Source organism: Vanellus vanellus (assembly GCF_965231255.1).
Source record: "Vanellus vanellus genome assembly, chromosome: 3".
Taxonomy (NCBI): domain Eukaryota; kingdom Metazoa; phylum Chordata; class Aves; order Charadriiformes; family Charadriidae; genus Vanellus; species Vanellus vanellus.
Genome location: NC_138907.1, coordinates 38,376,372 through 38,403,994, shown reverse-complemented (window position 1 = coordinate 38,403,994; position 27,623 = coordinate 38,376,372). Strand labels below are relative to the sequence as shown.

Sequence of the window (27,623 nt, the reverse complement as noted above, 5' to 3'; positions counted from 1 at the left end):
CTGCTTTGTAATATCTTGGTTAGTGATAGCCTTGGCTGCAGTGATCACAATATTGTGGAGTTTGGGATCCTGCTGAGCACGCTGAAGGTTAGTACAAAGACAAAGGTTTTAGATTTTAGAAGAGCAAACTTCAGCTCACTCAGAGCTCAGCTGGGAGGGATTCTGTGGGGGGATTCATGGAGCACAAAGGAGGAACCAAGTACTGGGAGTTTTTCAAGAACGCTCTCCTGGAAGCACAAAACCAGTTCATCCCTTTTTAAAAAGGTAAGGGAAGTAGGCAGAGCAAGAGACCCCCTTTGCTTAACTGCGAGCTTCTGAGTCTGTTCAGAAACAAAAGAAAAGCATACCAGAGATGGAAAAGTGGACAAATACCTGTTGAGAACTACAGGGGCATTGCCAGGGTGTGTGCAGAGATACAGTTAGAGAAGTAGAAGCTCAGCTTCAATTGAAACTGGCTAGAAATGTGAAAAACTACAAGAAAGGGTTCTTCGGGTACATAAACAAGCAGAAACATAAACAACAAGCAGAAACAGAATGGAAACGTTGGCCTGCTATTAAACAGAAGAGGTGAATTAGCCACCAACAATGCTGAAGAGGCAGAGGTTCTCAATGCTTTCTTCACCTCTGTCTTTACCAGCACTGTTGGGCCCCAGGCCTTGGGAGCAAAAATCCAGGTTGACACAAACACAGACCCACCGCCAGTGGGGAAGAATTGGTTTGTGAACTATTACAGCTTGATCCCTACAAATTGATGGGCCCTGACAATATCCACCCGAGGGTTTTGAGAGAGCTGGCTGATGTCGTTGCAATGCCACTCTCCATATATTTGAGAAGTTGTGGAGATCAGGGGATAGCCCAGAGGACTGGAAGAAGGCTAATGTTTCCCCCCCATCTACAAGAAGGGCTTAAAGGAGGATCCAGGAAATTATAGGTCCATTAGTCTTCAATCCCTGCGAAAGTTATGGGACAAATCCTCCTGAGGGCTATCACAAGTCAAATGAAGTACTTGATTGGGAAAAGCCAGCATGGATTCACCAAGGGCAAATAGTGCTTGCCAAACTTGAGTGCTTTCTAAGACAAAGTAACCTGCTTGGTTGATGAAGGGTAAGAGGTGGACATTGTCTACCTAGATTTCTCCACAATTCCCCACAACCTTCTCCTAGAGAAACTGCTCTACCTGGCTGGGGAGCAGCTCTGTGGGAAGGGACCCAGGGGTCCTGATGGACAACAAGCTCAATATGAGTGAACAGTGTGCTGCTGCAGCAAAGCAAGCCAACAGGATGTTGGGTTGCTCAACAAGGGCATCACCACCAGAAATAAAGAAGTCATTATCCCACTCTACTCAGAGCTTGTCAGGCCACACCTGGAATACCATGTTCAGTTTTGCTCTCTACTGTGCAAAAAAGATGTGGACAGGCTGGAGAGGGTCCAGAGAAGGGCCACAAAGATGATCAAAGGACTGGGAAGCCTGCCATATGACAAAGGCTGAGAGAACCGGGTTTGTTCAGCCTTGAGAAAAGAAGGCTTAGGGGAGACCTTATCATCACGTTCCAGTATTTAAAGATTGGCTACAAAGAAGATAGAGACTCCCATTTTACAAGGAGTCACATGGAAAAGACAAGGGGTAATGGGTGCAAGTTACTCCTGGGTAGATTCTGACTGGACACAAGAGGAAAATTTTTCACAATGAGAACTATCAGCCATTGGAATAGTCTCCCCAGGGAAGTGGTGGATTCCCCAGCATTGGACACTTAGGATTCAGCTGGGCAGGGTGTTGAGCTGTCTTGTCTAGACCATGCTTTTGCCAAAAAAGGTTGGGCAAGATGATCCCTGAGGTCCTTTCCAACCCAGTATTCTGTGATTCTATGATTCTCAGACAATGTCATTTTTAGCATGTTATTAGAAAGGCTGTCAGCAGAGGTCTGTGGAGAGTGTTCCAATTTCCTTATATAGCATTGACATAACACTAGTAAGTTCAGATGTGAACAGTGATCTGTATTCACTTCAGCACATTTTCCCTGTATGCTTGACAGAATTTTGATGGTATTTTGCATGTTCTGCAGTGTCCATTCCTGAGAGGCGGTGGTGTTTAGTCAGTCATCCACCCCAAGGCTCTAAAGAGCTTTTCTTTCTTGGCCACATAGAAAGTGAAAATTCTTTTGAGAATAACTCACTGTGTAAAGGATTAAGCAAGGAAAATATTGCCTTGAGACTGGATCTTCTGGTTAGTACGTCAGCTGGCTTTTTGAATTTTAAGTATATTTAACACCATAAGCTACTTGGGATAAGACACGCTCTTCCTGCTTGTGTAGCACTATCCTAGACACTTTGACCCTTTTAATAATGTATGTTAACATCACACATAACAAACTTGTTTTGCATCTCTGAAAAGCAGTTTCACTAACCAAATGAAAGCAGAAGAGAAGACTGAAAACAAAAACATATTTCGCTGTGGGATTCTGAGGAATCATTATTTTGCTGTCTTCTGTAACTTCATACTCGAACCTGGGTTTTGCACGTTGACAGCTCTCAATACATAATCTGGAGAGAAATAAGATAAAGAAATATGCCAACTGAAAAAAAAAATGTTCTGGTTGTTTCCATTTTTATTTTTTTAGATTTTTTTTTTATTTTCAGCTCTTTCTTTCAGTTTTTAAGATGCCTATTCATTTCTCCCACGCTTTTGCATTTGTACCTTCTTGTTCCTTGATTTGTCTTCCATGAGCCTGATGTTTATGAACAGCCACCTAAGCACTTCATCTCTGTGACAAAGTACGCTTCAGAAAAGGAATGGTTCTAATTGATCCAGCCTGTCCAATTCCGGGATTATTCACTGATCAGTTCTGAGCATCAGCAGGAGATATCACAACTTGTACCCTATCAAATGTCATAACTGAACTTTAATCTTTTTTGAGATATTCCAGTGTAGGTGTACTTTTCTGTACATTCTTTATAAAGTCCAAGTCTAACTTTAAAAGTTATGACTAGCTTATAAAGTCACATGTAATTAAAAGTTTAATTAATTTTACTATCACTGCATGTTGTCAGGGAATAACTGTGTACAAACATCCTAGTCTAAACGCTCATAAATTAAGGAGAAATTCCCATTATTTTAACTTGCTTCAAAGAAAGTCTTTTTCTGTGTGTTATACGTACATCACACTGTACCAGAGAACAGTATCAGAGTTTCCTCTACATTACAATGTTTTTAAATCAGCATTAGTGGCTACGTATTAAAATGATCTAGTATTCTTGATAGATCAGCCTGAACTCTATCCTGCAAAAACACATAAGACTTCATGAACATCTTTGTATATGTGTTTCTGAGTGAAGCAAGAACCTGAGATAAGGGTTACCATTGCTGTGCAAAGGTTTGATCTGACTGAGAGTAAATGCTTCAGTCTTGGGGCATTACAATTCTGCTGACAAAGACAACCTCTAGAGTGGTTGTGAAAGAATCTGGCATTTCTTTTTCTGTGTTCTGTGACAAAAAAAAAAAAAGGTGCACCCTTTTTGCTTCAGAGACCAAATTTGCTTAAAAGTGGAGAGGTGGGAGCCATGAACCCGATGATCTTCATCCTACTTAAACGGAGAACTGGTCTTTGGGATAATAAGGCTCTTATGTTGCATTGCGCTTGTATGCCCAAATTCCACCGCAGAAGTAGTCAGTGAATTTGCCAGTTTTCTCTGAGGCTTCAGTCTCACTCTGAGGTACTAAGAAACATGCCTTCTTTACCAAATAAGCATTAACCTGGTAGAATGGGTAAGGAAACACTTAGCTTAGCCACATCTGGTTAAGTCTATATTTTGCAGTCTTAAATGCAACATTACAAAACAGAAGAAAAACATTTAAGTAAAGCGAACATTCTTTCTGTGGTCTGCCTTCGGGTATATTGCCATGTTAGAGACGTGAAGATTATCTTTGCGTCTCAGACCCACAGAAGTTGTGTAAGGAACAGAATAAGTCAAGGTACTGATCTCCTCTTTGGCAAAACCCTGTCCCTAAATGTTCCTACCCCTAAAGGAAAGTGGTCTTCAGAGCTCGAATGAGGAGCACATCTGGAGGAACGCTCTGCAGCTGCCCTCTGTATAACCAGCACTTTGTAGTAGTGTGGATGTTTCAACTGGAGATCAGCCATCCCTTAAATATCACTCTGAAAGTTGGCCCTTTGCATAGAATTTCAATTATATTTTCCTCTTTTTCTATTTCAATCTATTTTGGTTATAATAATAACATTTGTCATTCCTAGTGTAACAAAAATCATTTTCTGTCTCCTCCCACCTCAGTAACCAATAAATGAATTTTGTATCCCAAAATATGTTGAGTGGTCTTTCTGGCACTTCTTTCAAGAAGATCAAAAACTGATCATTCTCAAAATGTTAAATCTGAGTGAGAGTGAATATAATGACCATAATTTATCTGTACTGGAGAAATTGAGATGCCAATAGTCCAGCATCTCCCTTATGCCATAAGAGGCCGATAAAACATGGCAGTGGACTTCAAGAGGTAGGTCTTTTAGTTTAGCGTCTCTAAGATTAAATCACATCTTAGGGTACTACAGTTGTGTTTTTAAAAAGCGGGTCTTAATCACCTAACAGTTGACAGCAAACAGCGTAAGGAATAAAAGTTGTTAATACATTCTAGCCTTTCAGTCCTATTTAAAAATAAATAGAGGAGAAATAAAGATGCTCTATATTGAACAGAAACCTATTAAACCTATATAATATGTTGAAAGTATATATGATTTTAAATGTTTCATTAAAGGCCGGCAGAGCCATGGACATTGGACTACTTTGGCTGTGCATCTATTCACAAAATCATGTTAATTTAGGATACCAGGTAGTACTCAAGTTCTTGACTGGAACTGAAGACATCCTGTAGTGTCTGCTCATATGGTTTGAGTCATTAGTGGACAATTCTGTCGAATATTTTAAAATTAGGACAGTCCAAAGGTAAGGATTACCAGTATTTAAAAAGTTACGAAGTAAAAGAGAACAGAAGGTTTAGTCTGCTAAAGATGCATTTGTTTGGTATTAACAGTTTTCATGTTGTGATAACCTGTGTGTGTCCTTCGCAGGGGAGGAGCTGTGCACCGGCCTCATTTCGGGCTGTTCCTTGGACTGTTCCTTCGGCTTCCAGACTGACGTCCACAACTGTGAGATCTGTCAGTGCCGACCGCGACCTAAGAAGTGCAAACCCATTGTATGTGACAAGTACTGTCCCTTTGGATACTTGTACGTATTCTCATTCTGAAAGCATATTTAATACAATCCCTGTACCTTTTGAAAATATGCAAAATCCAGGCATGTGTACTTGTGCTTGCTTTGTGGCAAAGCAGGGGAAAATGTAAGAAAATAGAAATGTCGTTACTTGATGTGAGATTAAAGTATTCTTCAAAATGGATTTTGATCAACAGATTAAGAAACAGCAACTAAAAAAACAGCAGCAGATTATAAAAGCAAAGCAGTGCTTAAATCTTTTTGAAGAACATTTGATGATCGAGATGAAAAAGCTACTTACAAGTAACGTCTATTGCGTGTAGCTTTTTCAAATTCAGTTTGCCTGTTCTGCTGTGATATCCTTTCATTTTATAGCCTATTTATTTTAGTCAAATGATTTTCTAATTTTTCAACGTTTTTTAATGTTGATATGACAGCAGACTAGTTCTAGTAAGACATTTCTGCTAGTTACCTTAAAGGATTTGTGAAGAACAGTACCATCTCTTATCTAATTTTTTGTAAATGTGTTCAAAACCTGTATTGCTGCTGGAGTTCTTTCTCCATAAAAGGAAATATTTGCAGTTTTTATTCATTTGTGGAACAGGTGATGAAAACTAAGCAGATCTTTTGTCACACAGAAATTTCTTAGTAATCAGACTGGTGTCTATATATATTTTACCAGTACATATTCATAGAATCGTAGAATGGTTTGGGTTAGAAGGCACCTTAAAGATCATCTAGTTCCAACCCCCCTGCCATGGGCAGGGACACCTCCCACTAGACCAGGTTGCTCAAAGCCCCATCCAGTCTGGCCCTGAATGCTTCCAGGGATGGGGCATCCACAACCTCTCTGGGCAACCTGTGCCACTCTCACTACTCTCATAGTGAAAAATTTCTTCCTGATGTCTAATCTAAATCTACCCTTTTCCAGTTTAAAACCATTACCCCTCGTCCTATCACTACATGCCCTTGTAAAAAGTCCCTCCCCATCTTCCCTGTAGACCCCCTTAAAATACTGGAAGGCCGCTATAAGGTCTCCCTGGAGCCTTCTCGCCTCCAGGCTGAACAAGCCCAACTCTCTCAGCCTGTCTTCCTAGGAGAGGTGCTCCAGCCCTTGGATCATCTTCATGGCTGATGGGTCTGTTCTGTGTTACTGCCTGCTTTTCATAACAGTTTAATTTCTACCTCATGACAGCTGATCTTCAGATAATGTTCATATGTAATTTGTTTTCTTAGGATTTGTAATGAAGTTTACTAGTGTTGCAACTCTTAGTGCTTGATACTAATACTCTCTTAACTTCTGGTTCATTTCAGAGTTCTGTTTGACACTTATTCATAAATGCTGCAAGTTTTATAACAGTAATCTATAGTGTAGTGTGTCCTTCTCTTAGTACGCAGTTTTAATAAAATCTGGAGGTATCAAAATAAGGTAGAACCTGAATGACCAGAGCGGTACCAGAGAATTAGGAAAAAAAAAAAAGTCAAGCTGTAACATAGTGACATTCTCACAGATTTAATCAGCTCTGCTCATAGATGGTTCCAGTGAACAATTTATATTCTCTCCAGTTGTGCTACCAAAGTTTCAAAAAAAAGAATACCAGCCTTATACTTTCCTTTAATCTTCCTGCTGTTCTTGGCCAGAGTGGTGTTCCACTTAAGTGAATACAGTGCTCTAGTTCTCCCTCTTATTGTCCATAGAGTTCTTGCATTGTGCATGATGATGAACAGGAGGTGGCATAACGTCAAACAAAAAGCAGACTGTATCCCACGGAACAATAATGGCACAAATATGCTGCAATACACAGCCCCATTAGAAAAGATGTTTGGCTTGTATCGTTGAGGCATCCCTAGTGTAATTTGAAAATACCTACATAATAGCTGTCCAGCAAAACAAAGCAAACTACTACCATTTAATATAATCCTGAATCTATTACTTGAGATACAGAATTAGACTTGCCTCGGGTTAAATGACAGAAGTTTTTGCAGGAAACAGCACTCATGAGAGCGATAGGATTGAAATAGGACAAAATGAGGAGGCGACAACAAAGATAAAGTCAAACTTAACTTCTGTCCCCAAAACTCAAAGTTTATTATATGAGACAGGAAAAGTAAGAATTTTAAATTCAAGAGTGGCTGAGAGTTCTTTTCAGTTGCGCAGGCGAGAGAAGGTGGAGCAGGAGGAGGGGTTACAGAAAAGGGATATCAATTTTGTCATCCCCAGAACTTTTGCCCAGTGGCTTCAAAGGCAAGGATGACTGAAGATGGGTAGCAGAATGAAAGAAGCGTGAAAGATTGAGCAGAAATAACGACTGGGTAGATGTCTCAGTTTATAGCTAGGATAAAGCTGCTTACATTAAGGATCAAAGGAATAAAGTCAATTAAAACAAGTACAAAGCATGCAGAATTGTTTAGAAACCATCCGAGAGAGTGAAGTTTGATCTGTGCCATTGAGCAGGCACAAAATCCAAGATAAAGTCTCTTAAAGCTGGGAGCCAGAGATGGTATTGGGGTGTCTGAAACTGTGAGAATTCTGCGATGGAATCAGCAGGAAAAGCGGCTGGGATGAGACAACAGACAACTGTGTTCAAGCATTTACTGGAAATTGCCATATAGTCCTCATATGGTGTAACCATTTGTCAATGGACACTGAAATAATTTGCAGTAGCTTAAATTTGATTTTGAACTTTGGCACAGAAGAGACAAAAATTCATATATTTCATTGCTGTTTGCAATGAAGGTGAAAGCCATCTTTTTTGTTCATCACGCATCTTCAGTAGCAAGTACAGCATGTGAGTTCAGCAGTCTCCAGACTGTATATCTGAACATTTATTTTTATTTCTGTTGTCTATTTTGTTTTAAAAAGTATTTTCCATTAACAGTACTCAGTTACTGGTTATTTTTTCAAATTGGTTTACAAACTCAGCTGATTAATCTAATATGGTATTTAAAGGGCATACTAAGGCTCTAGATCTTGGGGTTTATACTTTTTCCGTATTTTAGCTCTTAATTTGTCTGTAGCAGGGTTGATAACTTAAAGCTATCAGGACAGAATCTGAGAAGACTTTTTTTCATGCACAAGGAGTGTGTGCATGCGTGTGTTTGCATAACAGCAGAGACAGTTGGTATGAAATACAAAATTTTTTACTGTTTACTCAGTGTGATTGAATATTGTTCAGCTTGGAACAGGAAAAGTTTTTTTTTTTAAATTTTAATATTACAAGTGCATAAATAAATTATTATTTTCAAGGCCATTTGCTTTAGCCCGTTCAAAAGTTATGAGAAGACCATTAAATAAGGTCTATTTAATGTCTTTTGTCATTGCCTTTTTTGACTTACACAGAAATAGCTTGCATATATTCATAAACCTAGGTCTAGGTGTTTAGTTCCATTCCAGCTAACTCTGACTTTTCTGCGGTATCTAAAGCAGTCAAATTTGTTTCCACTTTTGGTTTCTTTCAGTTTACTACTACTGTTTTTCTTCACTGGCAGTCCCAATGTAGATGTCACACTGAAGTGTTAGAATGTTTTTCTAGTGCTGATTAAGGATTGTTCTGAACTATACTTACCAAAGTCATTTACTATTAATGTGTTTTGTTTGTGTAAATGTGTTGCATTTACTGTTACATTCTTTTAGCTTATTGTACAATACCTTTGCCAACAACATGGATTTAGGAAGAAATACCGTCTTTCACGTAATGAGCAGGTTTGTCTGGTTTGGTTATATTGAACTGTAATTCTTGTTAAGAGGAAAGTATTTTTACAATTTTAAATGGAACATAATCGAGACCTTAATAACCTGTGGTGAACTGGATGGGTTTTTACCTTCAAAATTCTGAATCTTCAGGAAAAATCAAATAGTCTTCAGATAAGTTAAGACAGTAAATTTCCATTCCTGGGCCTGTGACCCCAGTGTTTGTGACTGGCAGTAATATTCTTGATTTAAGTCTACCTCATTAGTGACCAGACTGTATAACTGCTAAAAAGAATAGTATTTTATTTGGTCCTGTTTTCTTCCTTAGCTTTCAGTAAGGATGCACTACATACTTCTGCTTGCATAGATTTTTACTCTGCAACTTCTGAATTTTACTTTCTTAAGCAAAGGTTTCTCTTTACTGTTGTCTTCTATGCTACTTTGGTATTGTTAGTTTTGCAGTGAAGTTGGCTGTTCCATGTGAACTGAATTAATTAATTAATTAACTTTAATTATTAATTAACGAATTCAGGAACTTGTTACTTGGTTTGAGAGGTCTGACTTTCATGGTCTGTCTCTCTCATGAACTGGGACTTCACTGGTTTTCTAAAGAAAGTTTTAAACAAAGATGAAGAAGATCCTTATGTATAATTGGAAGATGACCCTCAGATTGCAGTGAATTCAACCTGTGATGTTAAGGGTTATACTCTGATACACCAGTATGAATCATCAAGAATACCTTTCTGAACAATAAAAAGAAAATCTGAAGTAATGATGATTAAGGGCTTGGAGCATCTCCCTTATGAGGAAAGGCTGAGAGAGCTGGGACTCTTTAGCCTGGAGAAGAGAAGGCTGAGGGGAGACCTTATTAATGCATACAAGTATCTAAAGGGTGGGTTGAAGGAGGATGGAGCCAGGCTCTTTTCAATGGTTCCCAGTGACAGGACGAGGGGTAATGGGCACAAGTTAGAACACAGGAAGTTCCATTCAAATACACGGAAAAACTTCTTTACAGTGAAGGTGACAGAGCACTGGCACAGGCTGCCCAGGGAGGTTGTGGAGTCCCCTTCTCTGGAGATTTTCAAGACCCGCCTGGATGCAGTCCTGAGTAATGTGCTGTAGGCAATCCTGCTTTGGCAGGGGAGTTGGACTAGATGGTCTCTAGAGGTCCCTTCCAACTCTGAAAATTCCGTGATTCCATAATTCTACTGGCCTTCTCTTGTTGCACTTTAGGTGAGATGTGCCTGCATTATTTTGAAAGGCCTTAAAGGAGAAATCTCTAAAAATGAGAAAGACGAGAAGCCAAGAGTAGAGCCTAATATACTTTTACACCTTAATTATCTGATTTTCTGTGTTTGGGTGCAATCCACTTGACCTATAGAGTCCCTTAGTTTTTGTGATCTGTGAGTATCATCCTGCTGATACCTGTGCCTAAGCACTTAAGGTGATTATTGTTAATAAATTTGTGGTATGTGTCAGTAGTAATTGAGCTGATTGTATGGGGAAGTCTAAAGGTGTCTGTGGCATATTCTTAAATGTGGACATACCTGAAACTTGAATTAATGCTGTCTATCTAGCCAGAAACAGTTCAGTCTTCTGAATGAAAATCAGAGAGGACTGAAGAAAATAAAAGAGAGGTGGGCCTAGCTTTGTATAAAGAAATGGATCAAATCATTCATTTTGCTGGAATGCTTTCCTGTAATAAAGAACTGATGTCTCAGTTTCTGGGAAGGATAGGAAAAGGCCTGTGAGTATTATCCAGGAGGTGCAAGAGCACTTTAAACACCGAGATGCTTAGTCCTAGGTGCAAGTATTTTTCAGTGTCGATCATGTGTCAAGGATAATCTGTTAAAGCATACAAATTTCAGGCACAAATCCAAGTGATTTTCTAAACTCATGGAGGAAGCAGCCAGTGTCTAAGAAATTTTGTGATACTGTCACATAAGAGTAGGAAGAATTTAGAAAAATAGTAGATTTATGTTGTTGAAGAAGAGAATAATAAGACAGGCCTTTATTTCCTAGATTTATTGGGCTTAGTTCGTATACCTGAGGAAAACTCAAATTACCAAGTAATACGCTTCAAAATGGAAACGCAGTTCTTCAGAAAGGGAAAGTATGTGGAATTTAGTAAAAATGAAGAAAAATGGTGAAAAAGTTAAAAAGTGTAAATATCGAATCTTGCAATTTGCAACTATTCATCTGAAGTCCTAGACATGATAAAATGACACCCCGGTCAGACATTGGCTCAGAGAGTATCAGATCTGGATCATTTAATGACTTTCCCAGGCACTGCCCGGGCCAGGCCATGCTGTCTGCCCCGTCGTGCCATATCCCATTCAGAGGAGTTGCGGGAGGTCGGTAAAAACATCCCACAGGTCAGGACTGCTCCATGGGCAAGCGCTGAACCACACAGCTCATCTTCAAATAGAAAGCATTATAAAAAAGATAATGTTCAGCCTCTCACAGAATTACACTGCTTGTTTTAAAGAGGAGTAGTTTTTAGCCTGTATGTGTTGACTCATTTAGTGTGTTGACCTACAGAAGAAAATTACAGATTTCTGTATGTTTTCTGTACTTAGATAAGCTGAAACACACTCTTCTCTTTATCCTTTTTTTTTTTTTTTTGAACTAAAGTGTTCATAAACCAGTTTTATTAGAAAACCTATGTGAACTGTGTACCAATAGCATTTTAGAAATGACAGCAAATATTAATGGGCATAGTATGGTAGCTAGGAGTAAGATAAAGGTGATTTAAAAGCAAGTTGATTTCAAGCTGATGCTAGTGTTCTAGATACCCTGTCTTTGGGATAATCTTTCCCTTGCATTTTTGTACACCTGAGAAAAACTGAACTTTAAGCTAATTGGAAAATAATCTTCAATTTGAATTCTGGTTTTAAATGTAGAATTCAGTCTAATTATATACGGTGCTTGGTTGGTATTTTAAAATGATGACTGTCTTAAGGCGATTGTAATTTAAAAAAAAAAAAAAACACTGGAAATGTGCACCCTATCCTTGTCACTGTCTACAAAATACATGAATAATTGCACTGCATGAAAGTAATAACATTTAAAGACAACTATGTGTGTAACAGTTTGTAGTAAAAAGGGCTAAAAACATGGTAAAAACTATTTTAAAGTCATTTCACTTCAAGTCTTACTTTGGTCCTAAAATTATTTAGATCTGCACATTTGTTTGGTTCTTTACTGCTACCGCGCCAATTCCTTTTCTGAAATAGCAAACCTTATGTGACTTCCAAGCCTGTTATGACCATCAAAAGCATAGGATGTAATGGAAAACAAATCTCTGTTTTAATCTAAAACTTTGGTCACAAATAAGAGACGAAAGAAACAAGTATTAAAACAAAAATATATTAGACAGTGAGAAGTTAAGGAATAATCATCATGTTTGTGATTTTTCTTATTTTTTAAGACTGTCAAAGGTTAGTAATTGGAAAACTGAAGTTCATGCATCTTTAAAGAAACCAAAACCTTTTCACAATTGTCTGAAAAAAGCTGCTCAATAGAGGTCACTGTTTGAAAGCTCTACATATTAATGGAAAGAAGCATTTCTTTTGATATTAAAAGGGCTGTGGTTGCAGAGGTTAAGGAGGAAAAAATAGATGGCTAGAGGACAAAAAGTCTTCCATTCTCCGTCCTACTGTGTGCTGATTTGTTTTCCTCAGCCTTTTAACTAAAAATTAAATCTTTTTTTTTTTTTTTAAGAACTTGAAGTCGGACTTTTCAGAGGTTTACGTAATTTATTTCATATCTATCCCTCTAGATGATGTTCTTTAAGTTCCCATGTTTTTTCTTTGTTTTGGGAGGAACTGGGTGCATTTAATGGTGTAGTATTCAATGAGAGATCTGTCAGTTTCCCAATAAATGTGTTTCCCAATTTTAGTGAGTTACCTTGTTAGCGCGATATGTTTTCCAGCAGACTCATGAAAAACAGTTATTGGGTCTTTTCCCCTCTTTGTCTTGAACTTCTTCATTACAACTTCCCCCACCCGCGTATCTTCAGAGGGCACAGAAAATTACTCCATTTATGAAAGGAAGCAGTACACTTGTGCCTAAAATTAGAATGGTATTTAGCTGTCTTCCTGAAAAAAAAAAGACAAGCGAATATTCAGTATAGGATTCTCAGAAGCAGTATGTTTATGGTGCTGTGAAGAGATGCTGTCAGGTGGTACTGTAGACTCCTGCCAGCTTCACCTGGAAGCTTTGGAAACATTTGTGTTCTTGATTTTCTGTACTTTGTCTGCTGAAAAGTTCTCTGGTTTTCTCTGTTTCAAAATACGTTACTGTGTGCCTGTTATTTTTTATACGGTTTATTGGTATTCCACATGTTAGTTTTCAAGTAAGCTTTGTGTCTGCTTATTTAATGTTTTTGGAAATCTCTCTGTAGTTTTAATATGCAAGAGAAGAAATCTACTGTACTTTACCTCTTGTTGGAGGAGAAAAGCTAACAGTAATTTGCGTTATAAAAATGGTAATTATAACAGATTCCTACCTACCCAAATTCTCTACAGTTTTAGAAGTTATTCTTTCTACTTTTTCATTTGAAAAAAGAACTGATCACGATTAGTAGTCACAAGCACATACGTCTACATTATCTGCTATGGCTTGAAAGTACCAAATGCAGAGATTTTGCCAGTCACGTGGAGGGAGCACGTACCAGGGACGGAGACCTGTACAGCCCACAGACCCACTGAACCTGAGGGTGACAGTTAATGATAATTTTCTTTACTCAATCAGTCATTTTATGCTTTAGGGTATGCTTTTGCTTTAAAGATGACATGTAGATATTTAAAGTGACCTGCTGACCTTTTACAAATTATTTTGGTCATCTAGGAAGAACAAGCATGGCTGTGAGATCTGTCGGTGTAAGAAATGCCCGGACCTGCCCTGTGGTAAAATCTGTCCGATGGGCTTCCAGCAGAACAATCACGGCTGTGTTATCTGCAAGTGCAGAGGTACGTGCAAGTGCATTACCACCTCTAATTACAACTTGTTTTCAAAGCAGTTGGAAGGTAGACCAAAAGAAACAGAATACCGCACAGAATATGTAAGAAATTAAACATGGTAACTGGTGGGGGAGTGGGTTCAGCTTTGCTCAAAGGAGTGTATTGTTTTGCAGGTGTTTGTTATTATCTGTGTTCATCTTGGCTTGAACAGAAAGCCTCAGCTCCACTTTGATATCCCATTACAAAGTCACAAAAAATCAGTTTGTTATCATTAATAAAAATTAGATCAGGGTCTTGGTAACTAACTACTAGAAATAAGCTGGGGTGGGGGCTGTTCTGTAGCAGTGTTCATCTTGGCTTCTTCACCATCATCTTTTCTTTACAAACTCAAGTAACCTAAAACTCGCCACCTAAAATCAGAGTGCTGTTTCTTAGACACTATTCAAGTGGTCTTGAGGACCAATGAGTACAGAGAGCGATTACCCACGAGAAAGGACTGGGTATTCTTAAGCTAAAGATTTCACATGTGTGTCGTGGTTTAGGCCAAATCCACCACTGGGGACCCGAGGGACCCCAGACGGGACCGACAGATGCTCCCCTCTACCCCTCTACAAAGAGAGAGGCAGAGGAGGAAAAAGAGACTTAGAGTTTAGAAGAAACTGAACTACTTTAATGAAATATTAATAATAAAATAAAAAGAAATAATGAAAAATATATACAAAACCATATCAAGCTCCCGAGATGACAATCACGTCACCGGCTGGCACCAGGGCAGTCCCAGGCTGGACTCAGTGATGGACGGGAACTGGATTCCGGATCTGGAGTCAGGATTGGGATCACAGGCAGACAAACAGAGTCCTCCTCAGACATCGGCCATTGAAGGAAGAGCCCGTGACCCTTTGATCCCTCAGCTTTTATACTGAGCATGAGGCAGATGGAATGGAATACCCTGTTGGTCAGTTTTGGGTCACCTGTCCTGTCCGCTCCTCCCTGCAGGTGGGACCCCACTATGCTTTTCCGTTTCTGACCCTCCAACGTGGCAAATAACAAAGTTGGTTGGCCTTGGGGGTTATAGCAATAAGTGTAAGCAGGAGCCTCTCTGCATACCACGCTTGGGCATCAGCTATAAACATTGGTCTTATCACTCTGAGAGAGTGAGCGCTGTCTGCACAATATGCAGTTAATTTCAGTTGTTAGAAGAGGCCCAGCTAAGAAGCGAAGTTACTGAACAAAATTGGTTCTGTTTTACCTCAAACCAGGACAATGTGCCACATCCCAGGCTTATAACCACCAAGTTCGAGGTTGAGATTGAGATAAAATGTTCGTTAGCTGTCTGCTTTAGTTTTGTGCTGCTTTTAACATGTCTCTTTTTTAAGATATTTTCAGCTTGTGTTTTGTATTAGCCTAGGTATCAGACTCCCTTCATTGTTCATCTCCATGTGTTGCATTTAATAACTTTTCGCTTGTGCTCGGGCTCTCTCTCATCCTAACTGCTCTTTCGTGCTTACTTTCTTTGATTCTTACTTGTGTGGTTTTGATTTCTAGCTATAGGCAAGTAAGTTTGAGTACTTTCCCGTTGCTTTCTGTAATGACTCCAGTCTTAATTTTTTTAGCAGCTATTTCTTTTGCATTTTGAAAAAAAAAGATAAAACATAGTAAAACAAGCTATGGGAACATGGGACTGGAAGAAGGTGTAGGAGTTAGTTCCTGAAGACTCTCTCCTGTAGTTGAAGGCAAACATGCAATCTTATAAATCAGAAGGATCTGACATTATATTTTGTCCACATGACTTCCTACACTGCAGATAATTATAACAAAACTTGAAGACTTCTAGTAAAAAAATTTAAAATGTTATAAACCTACCTTGTAGATATCAGAATCATAGAATCATAGAATCAGTGAGGTTGGAAGGGACCTTTAAGATCATCAAGTCCAACCATTAACCTACCCTGATAAAAACACCACCACTCCTAAACCATGTCCCTAAGCACCTCATCTACCCTTTTCTTGAACACCTCCAGGGATGGTGAATCCACCACCTCTCTGGGCAGCTTATTCCAATGTTTAATAACCCTTTCAGTGAAAAAATGCTTCCTAACATCTAATCTAAACCTGCCCTGACATAACTTGAACCCATTTCCTCTTGTCCTATCACTTGTCGCCAGGGAGAAGAGGTCAGCTCCCATCTCTCTAAAACCTCCTTTCAGGTAGTTGTAGAGGGTGATAAGGTCTCCCCTCAGCCTCCTCTTCTCCAGGCTAAACAACCCCAGATCCCTCAGTCGTTCCTCATAAGGTTTGTCCTCCAGACCCTTCACCAGCTTTGTAGCCCTTCTCTGGACACGCTCCAACACCTCAATGTCCTTCTTGTAGTGAGGGGCCCAAAACTGAACACAGTACTCGAGGTGAGGCCTCACCAGTGCCGAGTACAGGGGGATGATTACTTCCCTAGTCCGGCTCACCACACTATTCCTGATGCAGGCCAGGATGGTGTTGGCCTTCTTGGCTGCCTGGGCACACTGCTGGCTCATGCTCAGCCGGTTGTCCACCAACACCCCCAGGTCCTTTTCTGCCAGGCAGCTTTCGAGCCACTCCGCCCCCAGTCTGTAGCGCTGCATGGGGTTGTTGTGACCCAAGTGCAGGACCCGACACTTGGCCTTGTTGAACCTCATACCATTGGCCTCAGCCCATCTGTCCAGCCTGTCCAGATCCCTCTGCAGAGCCAATCTACCCTCAAGCAGATCAACACGCCCCCCCAGTTTAGTGTCGTCTGCGAACTTACTGAGGGAGCACTCGATCCCCTCATCCAGATCGTTGATAAAGATATTAAAGAGAACGGGCCCCAGCACCGATCCCTGGGGGACACCACTCGTCACTGGACACCAACTGGATTTAACTCCATTTACCACCACTCTCTGGACACGGCCATCCAGCCAGTTTTTTACCCAACGAAGAGTATACCTGTCCAGGCCATGAGCAGCCAGTTTCTCCAGGAGAATGCTATGGGAAACGGTGTCAAAAGCCTTGCAAAAATCCAGGTAGACAACATCCACAGCTTTTCCCTTGTCCAGCAAGTGGGTCACCTTGTCATAGAAGGAGATCAGGTTTGACAGGCATGACCTGCCTTTCACAAAGCCATGCTGACTGGGCCTGATCACCCTGTTCTCTTGCATGTGCCGTGTGATGGCACTGAGGATGATCTGCTCCATGACCTTCCCAGGCACCGATGTCAGACTGACTGGCCTGTAGTTCCCTGGATCCTCCTTCCGGCCCTTCTTATGGATGGGCGGCCCTTCTTATGGATGGGCGAAGAAGTAGAGAGAGATTTCATTGACATAAGCTGCAATATATGACTTTTGCTAGCAATAAAAATTTTAAAATTAAATAAGAAAGTGTAACTGCTGAATGGAGTCCCATTGAGACAATTCTTATCATTCATCTGTCATTTGTCTCCATGTTCACAATCAGCACACTTTTCCTGATTGCAATGGTGCTGTGATGGAATATGCATGGGGTGTTCTCTTAGGTGTGCCATAATTGCATCCTAGACTATAAACAGATGCAACTCGTCCGTTACTAATTATGTGTATGCACACTTTTAAGTCCCTTCCTTAACAAGGATGGATTTTTTAAACATGTGCAAATATTTAGCAAAAATAACTTGATCTGTCTCTAAGTAGTATTTTTTGTTGTCATGGTCATAAGGATACGAAGCCATGAGCATATCACTTCATTAGCAACTTGTCCAAGAATAATTAGAGCGATCACCAGTATGTTCTGGGGGAGCCGTGAGTCCTTGTTAAAACTTTGACCTAAAATCCGTAAGTAAGAGAAAGGGCTGAGTAAATCCCCTGCCTGTGAATTAGCTCCACTTTCTAAATTGCTTCTGCCAGAAACAGCTTATGCTAGGATTAATAGAAACAGAACCATAGTAGTACAGGGCTGGGGTAGTCCTCTGGAAAACTGAAAGTCCATTTCTCTGTCCTCGCATAAAATAGAGTGTATCTGGATAATCCTTGACAGATGTTTGTCTAAGATTTAATTTATTAAGAAACTCAACTCTTAAAAGTAAAAAGACAAAACAAAACAACTCTCTAAAATAATGTTTTCCTGTGGTTATCAATATGTGACATTTTAAAATAAATTTTCTAATATTTGTGTCTCTCTTTCTACAAATTGAGCCAGTTACTTCTTGTCCTAAGAAGACAAGAAGTCTGTCTCCTTGCTCAGCAGACATATGGAACAGCTAAGCACCGTTCCCTTTAGAGTATTTGTAATATTTAAGGGGTTGCAACTGGAGCCCCATAAACATTTTTGGTTGTTTGATTGGGTTGTGGGGTTTTTTCCCCTAAGTCAAATAAACACAGTTATGTTGGTCTCTCATCACAGCTCAAAAACTGAGTATTGTACTTCAGCATAGCAAAAGCTTCAAACTAGTAGAGATGGTAATACTGCATTTAAATTTACAGTCCTCCTGTACTTTTGCCTTACATTGAACTTGCCCTCTCTGCTGTGGTATCACATTACTGACTCATTTTTACTTGTGAGCTACTGTAATCCCAGGTTGTTTCAACCATACTTCTAGTTATCCAGTTATTCCCATTTTGTATTTGCGCATTTGGTTTCTCCTTTAAGTATTCTCTTTTGTACTAGTTTTAATTAAAAAGTGAAAACAAGCTCAGTTTGTGAAGTTAATTTTGAATAGTTGCCTATATGCTTGGTTGATTTCTCCAAATTTTGGAGTGTACTTTAGAATATTTCAGGAAAAAAAGTTTGATTACATCAGATACTTTATTTATTTAGGAAGAGGAAGGGCATTACCATCTAAGACTTTCGTGTGTCAATAATTATTTTCATGTAGGACAGTATTCCAGTGATATTAATTCAAATAGGAATTAATATATAATCTTATAATAAAGTATAAAAGTATAGTAACTGAATGTAAAAAATTTTTCAGGGCGTTTCTGTTTGTGCAATAGGATGAAGTCTGTCTTAAGAAATGTGGCTTTTCTTTTTAATTCACAAAGTGGTACACTAATGTAATTTCTGTGTATTGGGTTCTTATTCTGATAACATGCATCAAACTAACTTTGTATCATCTGCTTGTGGTTCTTAGACCACCTTTGACTGATCTGCCAGAGCTGAAGAAGTGCTGACCTACATGTTAGGAAAAAAAAAACAACCCAACCCTTGCTAAAATTGCATATAAACATTACTACTTTTCATACTGCGTCCTTTTTTAAACAGAAAAAGAAATAAGCAACTTAATACAAATAACCTTATATATATGTAAGTGTCAGGAGAACATGGTTGACATACCACTGAAAACAAGTCAGTTCGCTGACAAACTGATCCTAAATCCTTCATCATCATAATGATGGGGGCGAGGGAGTGTTGGGCTCTAAATTCACTCTGCTGATTAACAAATATATTGAGGCTGAATCCTGCAGCTCTTAAATACCTCTTAAGATACAGATGAGGCTTTATCCTCCCTAGACCAACTGCTTGTATGTTCTGGCTGAGTGCAAGTAATGCAGCAGTCCAAACTACTGTATTCTCATCTCAGTAAAAGCGAGGAATGAGGGGTAAAATTGTCAGAGCGATTATCTTCCAAAGATCTCATTTATCATAGTAATCTAAAGAAATAATTTCTCATAGCTGTTTTATGAATATTTTCAGTATCTAACATGACCCTGTTAGAACATGCTTGTAATTTTTTGTCATTCACGATACAAGCTCTTGTAAATGCTTTTATATTCTACTTGCTATCAGATATACTCACATTATAGATAATCTAATACACTGCAATATTTAAATATTTCATTTTAGATATGCTTTGTGCTTTCTGCTATTTCCCTCCATCGTATTTCTCTTTCTTCTTATATGATTTAGCCAGTACTGCATTTCTGTATGATTAAAAACAGTATAGGTGCAACAGAAAGAGGAAATACATTCTGCTATATGCTACCATCCCCTTCAGTATGCCTTTTAATTGTTTCATGTGTGTTGTTACTTTATTTCTCGGTGTCAATGATAGAATTAATATTCACTTGGTCTTCCGTGTGCTTTTAAAATAAACGCAATCCAGGCATGAAGTCGGTGTTCTTTTTTCCTAAGCAACACGTGCTCATCAGGATTTTCCTTTGATTTTGTGCAGAGGCAACCGCTTCTCTTATGCCTCCCGTTAAAACAGGCTCTTGCCTGTCAATGGATGGGCGCCGACATGAGAACGAGGAGAGCTGGCACGATGGCTGCAGGGAATGCTACTGTCACAACGGACGGGAAATGTGTGCCTTGATCACCTGCCCCGTTCCTAACTGCGGCAACCCCACCATACATCCAGGGCAGTGTTGCCCATCATGTCCAGGTAACATGCTTTCCTCTATGATGTGCTTTGTAATCAGGTTTCATTTCACATGTTCGGTTTCCTAATGCATGAAAATAATCTCCTGCATCATTCAGTGATAGGTATATATGAAGGTTTCTGTGGCCGAATATAACATGATGAGTGGCTTTCATTAAGATCTTAGATGTGAAAGATGGGAACTTAAATATTTAAAGCTTATGCACGTTGTGGGTCCTAACATGTTAATCTGACGCAATGAAATCTTTAAACTGAAAAAAGTTTCTAGTCTATATTAGCTATGATAGCAGATTCATACTCATATACAATTTTGTTACCTATAATAGCAAATATTATAACAAGCCATTATGTTTTCTCTTTTTTAATTTGAAGTGGAGTTTTATTAAAATTAATCTCCTGATCTATGTTTCACAACCTCTCAAAGGAGAACACATTTAAACAGGCGTCTTAAGTAATTGAACATTATGATTCTGTGTTCTGAGGGAAGGCTCCTGTGCCACCAGCAGAAGATTATTTTAATGCTTTTGGTGGGAAGGCCACGTACGATTAATGTTGCATTCCAATACAATTTTAATAATAAGTGTTAATATGAAAAACATCTATGAAAGACGTTAGAGTGTGGGTAGAGTATAAGATTAATGCCCTCTGTCTTCAGAATGATTCCTACAATATTTTATGTGCTAAATAGATTAATTTGTAATACAGTGATATTGTCTATGACTTTATTGGAAGTCATGTTACAAGTAGGAATGACAAGGCCCACGATACTACTATAAATAGCAAAATCGGAAGACAGCACTGGCAGGATATAAGCAATTATGAACTGTTTCAAATTCTTTGTAAAGAACAGAAAATCCTAGGGGCAAAATAAGCAGCCAGATCCTCTTTCTGAAAGTGGCAGAGAAGAGCGTATCCTGCCTAGGACCCATGATAATTGATCTCTTTAGATTGCTTAGACAAATGGTGATCTCAAGTCGAGTTCGCACCTTGTGGTAACTGGAAAAACATAGTCCCCAAAATGATGTGAGACTCCAAAAGGTCTGTCTTCCTTTCTCAGTCTGCACCACTCTCCTCCCCTTAGTATCAAGACTGGGCACTCTGGTTCCTGCGGTTCCATGGCCAGCCGTGGTGTTGCTTTTGGCACTGGCTTTCACGGAGACGGCGCTATTTTCAATACGAAGTATTGCAGTGGTTACTGAGGTTGAGCTCTTAGTGCTTAGCATCTTAGTGATGACAGCCATTAATGAAATTTTTAGCTGAGATGGAAACACTAAAGAGGATACTCCCACCAGTTATGCACTAGTGGGGAAGCATCCTTCACTTGCTTCCTTCTCTTCCATTACCAAGTATCTGGCTCGTCAGACAGGGAATTTGGAAATCGTAAGATTTTTAAAGGGAACTTTAGTGCCTTATCAGCTTGGAGCACATTTTTTTTTGCCACAGCAGTATGCACTGTTGGTCCATATGCATCCCATCAGGTACAGTCATTCTTTCCAGCTCCCCATGCACACACACATATTCACAGTCCGTCTTATGTAGTACAGTTCTCTCCCCTATGAAACCTCAGTGTAGTAGGAAAAAAATAAAGAAAACTACCACAACAAAACGATTCAGTTGTGAATATTAGTCCAGGAGGAGCAGCTAAACAGCGAATAATAAATACAGAATATCATATTCCTAAAGTCATGTCACTGGACAGGGATGTTATTTTCCACTCACACTAGCTGGCATTCAGGTCTGCACAGAACTGTTGGAGTAACTGCAGTAGTCACACACCTTTTCACCATGATTTGTGTGTTATTGTAGGGGATGGTATACTTCATACGGATGGGGACAGGTTAGCATGTCAGTCTTGCATTAGGTAAACATTAAAGATTCAAAATTTAAAGTGTAGGATGGTTGTTCCAGTTCTAGCAATTCTGTCGTTAGGTCCCCAAGACTCATGCCTGATTTCACTCTTCTATCAGCATACTTGTGTGTATTGATTTACCTAACACATACAGAACACTTCAGAGCATTCAAATAAGAATAATGTTAATTTTGGCCTTGCAGCAGCACCAGTGGCTTGTTACTTTGTGTCCGGAGAATGAGTTTGGGTGAATCCATTCATAAACCTAATGTTCAGTTTGTGTGGAAGAAAGATCAGTAAGAGATCAGCAGTACCTATCTTCTCATGCTATACATTTCCTGTGGGATGAGATCAGTGTTTGATTCTGAGCAGCAGCAATATTGGTCTCTTGTATAAAAAAGCAGTTGCTTACCCTGTAGCGCCTGTTTCTTTGAGAGACAGTGTCTGTGTAGGTTTCTCTGTCTGACATCTTTCCTGCTTTCAAGGTACTAGTCACCTGGCTTCTGTTTTAGCAAAGTCAGGCTTGGTGTAAACTCTTACAGTGCTAGGGCAGACACAGCATTTTTTAAAAGCGATTGCATGTATAAGTGTATGAATTAATATGGCCAAATTAGTCCCAGTGTGGTTTTGTTTCCCCCACTGAGGAACATATTTGTTAGAAATTGTATTTCTGATTTTATTTTGCAATGTACTGATTCCCCACTGATGTTAAATAAATATCATGGCTTTCAGTAGAGAGCAATGCAGTTTGGAATTGTGAGACTGTGCACACGTCACTTGTGTCTGTCATAAGGATATTGAAATAATTAGCAATCCTGATGTACTGAGTTTTGAATAGTGCTGTTAGCCTATCAACAGGGAAGTGGCAGCTCTCAGAGGTCATTTTTCAGACTGAAAAAAATGCAGTTATATTCAATTCCATATTTAGTTAGTTTTCAAGAGAGCAAGATATACCTTGACTGCTACAACATTCCTTATAACCGTGTTTCTATATATTAAGGGGTTTAAGTGGATTGTCACAATGCTTGTGAAATGCTCCAGGTTTCCTGTAAGATTTAGAAAACCATTAACTGCTAGTGTTTTGCAGAACTGTGCTCTCCAGAAAGTGTGTATTTGTTTGGCTAGTTGCTCCTTCAGGAATATGGTAGTTGTACATTTGTAGCAATGCAGTTGCAGTGATATATCACTATCAGTGCTGCTAAGGGAGCAGTAAGCAATACCATATGTATAGCAGTACTATCTGGTTATGCTTTTCTGATTATGAACAGTTTATGAGCTGTAGTAAAACAAGCCTGTGACTTTGCAGAGAACTAAATGCAAAGGAGATGACTGATTGATGAGAAGCTCAACATGAGCCAGCAATGCACAATCGCAGCGCAGAAAGTCAAGCGTATACTGGGCTGCATCAGAAGTGTGGCCAGCAGGTTGAGGGAGGTAATTCTGCCCCTCTACTCCACTCTCATGAGACCCCACCTGGAGTACTGCATCCAGCTCTGGAGTCCCCAACATAAGGACATGGACCTGCTGGAGCATGTCCAGAGGAGGGCCATAAAGGCGATCCGAGGGTTGGAGCACCTCTCCTATGAGGAGAGGCTGAGAGAGTTGGGGCTGTTCAGCCTGGAGAAGAGAAGGCTCTGGGGAGACCTTCTAGCGGCCTTCCAGTACCTAAAGGGGGCCTACAGCAGAGCTGGGGAAGGACTTTTTACTAGGGCATGTGGTGATAGGACGAGAGGGAATGGCTTTAAACTGGAAGAGGGCAGATTTAGAATACATATTAGGAAAAAAAAAAATCACTTTGAGGGTGGTGAGGCACTGGAACAGGTTACCCAGGGAAATTGCCCTATCTGTGGAGGCGTTCAAGGCCAGGCTGGACAGGGCTTTGAGCTACCTGGTCAAGTGGGAGGTGTCCCTGCCCATGGCAGGGGGGTTGGAACTCAATGATCTTCAAGGTCCCTTCCAACTTAAACCATTCTACGATTCTATGACTCAGAAAATTTCCAGAAAATAATTAGTATTGGCTTTGCCATGGTGAGTTAGGATGCCATTGCATAAAATGCAATCTATTGTTCCAGATTAAATAAAAAACAAACAGTGACAAGGCAGCAGACCAGATGTCTCGCTTCAGGTAAATGCTACTGAATCACGTATGTGGTTCATAAATGTAAGCAGTAGGAGGAGCATAGCATAAGCGAATCAGTGAAAGATAAAATAATTCCCTGAAAGAAGAAATGCTCAGGTACTTTGTGAATAGAGTAATATTGGCCAGAGTCAGGTTCCTTGAGTTCTACTGATCATTCTCCAGAAATGAAAACGAATAATTGAGTGGTCTGGCTTCTACATGGCAATGTCATAGAGCAAAGAGCACAAACGCCATTCCCTAGACAGGTACAGCAGTGCTACAAGTGTGGAGAGAAGCACATGCACTCTGTGAACCTTGGCCTTACTAAATTACTAGAGGAGCTGCTATCCATTTAATTTTTCTGTCCTTAACCAAGTTATTTGATTTAGGATGATGTTCACATTAGGCATCTTTATAATTAAGTAGAAGAGTGGGACCTTCAGAAAGTGGTTTAAAGATGTAGAGTCTTCCCCTCCATTCATAGCACAGGAAACCTGAGGCAGTTCAGTGCTTAACATAGGCAGCTCAGTTGTCTAACGTTGACTTCAGGCTGAAGGACAACATCACTTGTAAGCCTGAAGCTTCATGTTGCAGCATGTAACTTTCAAACTCATGGCTTCTGTAGTTGAATAAAACGTGCTCTATGAGGCATCTCAATTCCTATACACAATGCAGGGAAAAAGCTGGTGGACCTTATAGCAGCCTTTCGGTAACTGAAGGGGGCCTACAAGAAGGCTGGAGAGGGACTTTTTACAAGGGTGTGTAGTGATAGGACGAGGGCTAATGGCTTCAAACTGGAAGAGGGTAGATTTAGAATAGATATTAGGAAAAAAATTTTCACTCTGAGGGTGGTGAGGCACTGGAACAGGTTGCCCAGGAAAGTTGTGGATGACCCATCTCTCAAGTGTTCAAGGCCAGGCTGGATGGGGCTTTGAGCAACCCAGTCTTGTGGAGGGTGTCCCTGCCCATGGCAGGGGGGTTGGAACTAGGTGATCTTTAAGGTCTCTTCCAACCCAAACCATTCTATGACTCACTCCAGGTCCAAAGCAACCAGCACAGTAAGCTGGCAACTTTTATTGCTTTTGTTGCCCCTTACATGGGGGTGGGCTCCAAAGCATTTTAAGCAGGCTATGAGGATACCATTCATGGCATAACCTGTTCTTGATGGTAAGTGCTTAAACACTTCCAAAGTGCGGGACAGGTTTCTTTTTTCTTTTAAAACATGAAGAGATAAAGAGAGTTCCCCCATGTTTCTAATACCCCAGTGGCTGGAGGACACTCAAGCTGAACAAGGAAAACTGTTCCGGTTCCTTTCTTAACTTGAAGGAGGTCAAATCTATTCTCCAAACTGCCTGGGTTAGAGGCTGGGTGAGTCTTTTAGTCAGGGCTGTAGAGGTAATGTAATTAATTCCTTGAAAAGGTATTAAGGCTCATTTGGTGAAATACAGTCACTGGAAATATGAGTCCACATACTGTGGCATCTCCTTGGGTCCAGTTTTTACTTCAAAGACTGCAGATAATCGTTATTTTTTTAATAGAACAAAGTGATGAAGCACTTCCACCAATGTTAAGTACTTATATGTTTTCAGGGGTTTGTGGGGGGGATTGTGTTTTTCTTTTTCTTTTTTTTTTTTAATCTGGCACCGAATGGTACAGACACATATCACGCAGGAGACCTAAAGGCAGGCAGTTGAATCTGGGCTTCCTAAATCCCAGATGAGAAGCATACTTACCCATCCTTTCAGGAATTGCACTGATGCTGCTATTGAGCAGTTAAGAAACTGTCTGATCAGCATAATTTTTCAGAAAACGACAGGTGTCTCTTGGAATTCCTACATCACAGGTTGGTTTGATTTTTTTCTGAAATGCCAAGAATGCTTGAAGTTATCTGTGATTAATATTCACTAGCATTTATTCACACTGATTCTCAAATTGTTTTTTGTTTATATTTTTCCCATTTTCCATGAGATGCAGGTGATATACAGTGAATAGTGACATAAAGTCAAAAGAGCTTCATTAAGAATATATTTATAGCTGGTTTTGTGATTCCTAATATTTTCAATAACAACATAAATTATTAATTTTGGATACATTTGTTAATCATTAGAGTCACAGTTGATTTTGCCTCTTCCAATTCTGTTTTTCCCAGATGAAATAATTGTGCAGAAACCAGAGCTCACCAGTCCATCAATCTGTCATGCTCCTGGTGGGGAATACTTTGTAGAAGGAGAGACATGGAATATTGATTCTTGCACGCAATGTACATGCCACAGTGGACGTGTCCTGTGTGAGACTGAAGTCTGTCCACCTCTTCTTTGTCAAAACCCTACCCGCACACAGGACTCCTGCTGTCCACAGTGCCCAGGTATATATTGACAATCAGCTTTCATCAGAGGCCTTTCTTGATCTGAGAATGTGTGATGTGAATATTGAATGTTTCAGTATGTGCCTGGTTGGTTGTTGTGGCACCTTTGTTCTGTAGCAGTTTGGTGTGAGAGTCTGCAGCCCTCTATTTCAACTGCAAAATTCAATGGTGCGCAAGAGAGATCTTATATGTAAGGGAAGTTGTTGCCCTGAAGTTTGAGCATCTTCTTTGAAGGAAATCTAATAATGTAAGGGTTGCATGAGAACCAGAATCCTTAGTTGGAAGGTTCATGAAATACGTACTGGCTCGTTTATGGAAACATGCAGGATTAGAGCAACTTTGAAAGTAGTCAAAGGGCTAGGCAGATACAGGCTCGTTTCTTTTTCTTTCTACATGCCTTGATTTCTATGAACCTTTTTATTACTATCTTGTCTATTTGGGATTTGGTCTCGAAAATACTTCTGTTTCCTTTTACCTTCACCTCGTCTGATTTGAGAGTGACTTGAAGGCAACTGAGTAATATCAAAGCATTCCAGCCGAGCAGGTGTTCCAGATTCCTCCTAGACTGCCTCACAGTGTCAAGAAGGTAACAGGAGTTGCTTTCCCCTGAGGAAAGAGATGCAATTATAAATGAAAGTGAATTGCTGTTTTACATAGCAAATGGGGGAGTTTATTGCAGTGAAAATTTATTCCAAACTTGTGAATTGTATGTAAACTCGCTGAGAAAATATTTGTCTTTATTAAAAACAAAATCTAAAAATTTTATGTTAGAAAAAAAAAAGTTAGGTTTTACCATTTCTTCTACAGGGTGTTTGTTGGGTTTTAGGGTGGTATTTTCGGACAAAATATTTTCAGTGAAAAAGTTAGCCAGTTCTCCTGACTTCCATTATTCTCATTATTAGTAACAGTGAACATTCATGTTGCTTAACTTCAAAATACTGTTTAGAGGAGCTGATCTTTTCTCACTGGCTATATATAAGGAGCTTAGTCTCATAACTTAGGCAGTTAGATTGAGAACCTGATCTGAGTCTCCTTATGACTCCTTTTCTTACAT

General features: G+C 39.7%; 1 protein-coding gene across 1 annotated transcript in view; it reads left to right on the top strand.

The window, feature by feature from the left end:
- Positions 1–27,623, top strand: part of CRIM1 (cysteine rich transmembrane BMP regulator 1) — a 200,696-nt gene that overhangs the window by 160,907 nt on the left and 12,166 nt on the right. Inside the window, exons 9-12 of the mRNA XM_082480172.1 lie at positions 5,079–5,235; positions 13,763–13,884; positions 20,030–20,239; positions 26,354–26,569. Coding sequence (XP_082336298.1) covers positions 5,079–5,235; positions 13,763–13,884; positions 20,030–20,239; positions 26,354–26,569 — 705 coding nt within the window. The remainder of the gene's footprint in view (positions 1–5,078; positions 5,236–13,762; positions 13,885–20,029; positions 20,240–26,353; positions 26,570–27,623) is intronic.